A 5018-nucleotide genomic window follows, 5' to 3' on the forward strand; every position below is an offset into this window, starting at 1 on the left:
TACATTTTATTTTGCTCAAAAACTGCATGAATCCATGTAAGATTCTGCAAATCCCCTTTTTTTAGAAATAGAATCAGTCTGAACATTGAGGCACAGACAGACTTTAACCTCACACCTTCAGCACATTCTCTGAGCTGACATGGCACCTATTGTTAAAGTTCACTTGTGAATGTAACTTTAAAAAGAGTCCTGGGATTTACACATGAAAGGACTGAAACCAACATGGTCATTCTAAAATTTGAGAGACTTAACAAATCATCCAGGCCTTTTTCCATATATCATTTGAGTTGCATCACACTGTAAACATTTGCTATAAATTCTGTGTCTTACAATCTTATACTCCACAACCACCTGATGAAGGAGCGACGCTCCAAAGGCTAGTGCTTCCAAATGCACCTGTTGGACGATAACCTCGTGTTGCGTGATTTTTAGCAAGGAACAAAAGGATATGTGGATGGAGTTAATCGATGTAACGGAGAGGCCAATGTTTGTTGTGTGTTCTGGTTTTTATTGTAGATTCTACAAAAAGCCGTGGCTCAGGAGCAAGAACGAATCTTGTTGTTGCTGCATAATGTGTTCAATTATAGCCCGGCAAAGCCATGTCGTTGTATGAGCTGACAACCATAGACTGTAGGTGCTCACACCTCTTTGCTCACACCTCTTCACTCACACCGACTCCGATTCACTGGTGTTTATTTTTTAATGTTGCTTGCAGATATTAATGAGTGTGCGGATCCAGCAATGAATCAGTGTGACCCAAACGCAGAGTGCCTGAACTCGGAAGGCTCCTACAGCTGTGAGTGCAACCCCTATTACAGAGGGAATGGGACACATTGTGAAGGTAAGCAGCAGGATACAGTCCCAGCTTCCTCTCTCACTGATGGACTGACCACACAACATGAGGGTTCACTGGGCTAGAGATCTACCTTTACAGCCTGGCAGGAAAGGGAATCCTGTCGATTCTGTGTGATCATTCACTCCATTAGATCTCCTTTACTGCTGTCCAGTCAGGTGATGCTGATAGCTCTGTTGGAAAGACAGAGATCAATAGTCACTGAGTGGCAGACTAATGAAAATGAGCAAGTTAGTCTCCGAACTCAGGAGGAGCCATGGGCAAGATGTTCACAAGTAAATCACAGAATGAGTGTTCATTCCTACCAGAGCCATTTGAGGATTTTTATTCTCTTTATAGTTACCTGAAGAAGATTAGATTAGATTACTTTACAGTGTGGAAACAGGCCCTTCGGCCCAACAAGTCCACACCGACCCGCCGAAGCGTAACCCACCCATACCCCTACATTTACCCCTTACCCAACACTACGGGCAATTTAGCATGGCCAATTCACCTGACCTGCACATCTTTGGACTGTGGGAGGAAACCGGAGCACCCGGAGGAAACCCACGCAGACACGGGGAGAACGTGCAAACTCCACACTGGGAAGCGGGGAATTAAACAAAAACCAGTTGGTTAAAATCTCAACCAGTTCAGTCCTGTCCTGTAGAGAATCAACAGATATTCCTTAGTTCAACACATCCATATGTGACTCCAGTCCTACATCAGTGATGTTGACTCTGAAATGGCCTAACTATCTACCTTGCGGTATTGAAACCGTTATCAAGAAAATTGACCACCACAATCTTTTCAGAACAGCTCAAGATGCACAATAAGTGTTAGCCTTGCTGAGTGGTGCCCACATCCCAAGAATGAAAGCAAGAAATGTCAGGAAAAAAACAATCTGGTCCATTAATGTCCCTGAGGGAAGGAAACTGCCATCCTTTCCCTCGTCTTGATGATATGTGACTCCAGACCCACATCAATGTGGTTGGCTCTTAACTGTCCTCTGGGCAGTGAGGGATGGACAATAAATGTGTTCCCTGCCATTCACACCCCATCCAGTGGGGGATTTAAATAATGAACAAAGATGATGCCTTTTCTGTGAAGCATTTTGTGGCCTCCATAAACGCATTCAACAGAGAAATGTTCAACATTTGGAGATTTTCTCACTCTCTCACTCTCACACATGCATGAATTTTAAGCAAATCAGAAAGTGGAACAAACGTTTTGAGACTGCATCAGTAACAATGGAAACATTTTGTTTCCTTCTCTGCATTGCTCTCTCTGACTTAATGTGTGTTTGGCTTGATCTTGGACCAATAAGGACCATGTATTTGTATTTCCAAGTTCCCTCTTTGTGACTCGTATAAAAAGAAACTTGTTTTTCAGAGCATCCCATATGTTCACCGTAGAGAGTATCATTTCCTGGGTGAAATGCCTTTGACAGCACCCTCCACAGAGCATTGAACATCATGCTCAGTATCTGACTGAAAAGACAAACCCAAGCAAACACACAATGTCAGCCTGGCTGTACATGCATACAGCACAATGTCCCTCCAGAACAGAATCCTGAAGAGGGGCACAAAATATTGACATAAAGCTGGCCATCTGGAGTAAAAGATTTAGAAATTTTCCTGTCACACAAAGCAGCTGTAAACATTCCTGAGCAAAATGACAGGAGGGTTTCCTGCATCACCCACACATCATGTTTAGGGAACTGCGAGGTTTGAAAAGTGTTGGTTTTATGGATTAAACCAGGTGTACTGCAGTCTACATTTCGATTTCTTGTGTGTGTTTGTTATGCAGCTGCTGGGGAGTCACTGAATTACTGGATTGTAAAATATCAGAGAGAACAACTATGACATTAACAAAGAGCCAAACTTGTCTAAGCTACTTCATGTTTTCCTTCTCTGTTTCTAGGATGTTTTTGCCCACCAGAAATTATCCCGGGAACAGCGAACCAGCCGGCTGTATCAGGGCATCCCTGCCCCTGTGTATCAGGCTTTATCACGTCCAATAACTTCCCGAGTCTGTACCAGAACAGCGCAGACATGTACTGGTTCTTCAACATGGCCCAGTTGTCTAACGCCACTCGACAGTACACAGGTAAATGGCAACTCCATTCCAAAAGGTGAGAGAAGATACATTGAGCTGCTGCACCATTCACTGATCAAAGAGTAGACCCTCGGGAGTGACTGTGTGAGCTGGTTCTCTCTCCAGCCTGAGGTTGTCAGTCCTACATGAATGCTACTCTGGGACCTCTGAACATTTAACATCGTACTGCAGTCCCTCAGTGCCCTATCTGAGATGTGAATGATTAATCGCAGTAGCAACCCACAATTCTCCTCTTCTTCAGAAACTGCTCTATCCATTCCCTGTTTTTCCTTGCTTTGAATAGGCATAAGAATATAGGAACTCGGAGTAGGCCCCTTGAGCTTGCTCTTCCATTGAATATACAACCATGGCTCATCACATCTCGTCTCAAGTCTACTTTGCTGTCCACTCTCCATAATCCTTTAGTCGCTTACTAACAAAAGTCTAATAAGAATCTATCTATCTCTGTCTTAAATTTATTCTGTATCCCAGCACCCACTGCACTCTGGGGTAGTGAATCCCACAGATTCCCAACCCTCCAGGAGAAGTATTTCCTCTTCATCTCTGTTCTCAGACAGTTAGCTTTTAGCCCAAAAATACAACCTCTCATTCTACGTGCCTCACGCTGACACCATATCTCGGGAGTGACACTGCCCAGTGTCAGTGAAACCTGAGGCAATGTTGAGGTTCGCCATAGTCCTCACCTTCACTCTAGGTTGCTGGGCTCTTGGTGTTATCTCAGCCAATGTGAGAGTATTCACATGATGGGAACATGGCTGCAGTTCCTGTCAGTTTGGGGCAGATAGATCCACTAGAGACAGAGCTTTGATCATCACTTTGCAATCACTGTGATTAATTACACATGATGAGGTAATTTTGCAAAGCTCAAACCTCCCCCGTTATCACCTTCACCACCCTGCACTCTAGATTATTGGTTGTTCCTGAATGGAATGGGAATCCACTGCCTTCTGACTGGGAGGTATAATAGCTAATACTGAACCAAATATGTTTGCAGCAGTGGGAGGGGATCACGAGTGTGCACAATGTTCTTGCCCAACTGTGAAGAGGTGGACACCACGGTCTCTGCACAGAAATGTGGCTCCACTAACGGTGGCTCAAGGGTGGCACGGTGGCTCAGTGGTTAGCACTGCTGCCTCACAGCATCAGGGTCCCAGGTTCGATTCCAGCAGTCTGTGTGGAGTTTGCACATTCTCCATGTGTCTGCGTGAGTTTCTTCCGGGTGCTCTAGTTTCCTCCCAAAGTCCAAAAATGTGCAGGTTAGGTGAATTGGCCATGCTAAATTGCCCACAATGTTAGGTACATTAAATTGGCCATGCTAAATTGCCCACAATGTTAGGTACATTAATCAAAGGAGAAATGGGTCTGGCTGGGTTACTCTTTGGAGGGTCGGTGTGGACTGGTTGGGCCGAAGGGCCTGTTTCCACACAATAGGGAATCTAATCTAAAGAGTCTCTGTATTGTTGTTCCACACAGGAATCCGATTCCGGGTGGAGTCACTCTCTGTGGTGTCCCTGGAGGATTACATCTCCTTTGGATGTGGAACAGATCCCGATCGACAGAAACAGTTCACACTGACCCAGAAAAACTTGAACATCACGACCTTTCACCTCTCTGATTGCACAGACTCCTGGGTCCATTTCCACTCTGGCCCCAATGTGCCGAACACAAGATTCAAAATTTACTATGAAATGGGTGAGTTTTGTTTAATTCTTCTCTCATGTCATTGATCCCTGTCCAACTCTTAGCAAAGAATTGGGGCTTTGTGTTGTCTTATTTTATAATTTAGTTCCAATTTCTCCATCATATTTGCATGCCATATCAAGAACATTGCACATAATTATCAGTCAAATATTGTCCCCTGAATGTTGAGTGAACACTTGAGGGACAGACCCAGAAAACCTCGAGATTAGACAAACAAATGATGTAATGGACCGAGTTGTTCCCTCCTGTGCCGGACAATCAATGATTCAGTGAGGGAATGCAGTGAAAGTGTTTGGGAAGTTCTCCCCCTCTCTTTGTTGGAAATGTAGGCAGTGTGATATTTCTGGAACATCAACACTGCATTCCC

At 44.4% G+C, this 5018-nt stretch overlaps 1 protein-coding gene across 1 annotated transcript in view; it reads left to right on the forward strand.

The window, feature by feature from the left end:
- Positions 1-666: 666 nt before the first annotated feature.
- The window catches only part of LOC122546735, a gene marked incomplete at its 3' end in the record, with an annotated part of 9983 nt that continues 5631 nt past the window's right edge, over positions 667-5018 (forward strand). The window contains exons 1-3 of the mRNA XM_043685377.1: positions 667-841; positions 2756-2941; positions 4424-4642. Of these exons, the coding sequence (XP_043541312.1) occupies positions 703-841; positions 2756-2941; positions 4424-4642 (544 nt within the window). The remainder of the gene's footprint in view (positions 842-2755; positions 2942-4423; positions 4643-5018) is intronic.

This window comes from Chiloscyllium plagiosum, unplaced genomic scaffold (genome assembly GCF_004010195.1).
Source record: "Chiloscyllium plagiosum isolate BGI_BamShark_2017 unplaced genomic scaffold, ASM401019v2 scaf_9742, whole genome shotgun sequence".
In the NCBI taxonomy this organism is placed as follows: Eukaryota; Metazoa; Chordata; class Chondrichthyes; order Orectolobiformes; family Hemiscylliidae; genus Chiloscyllium; species Chiloscyllium plagiosum.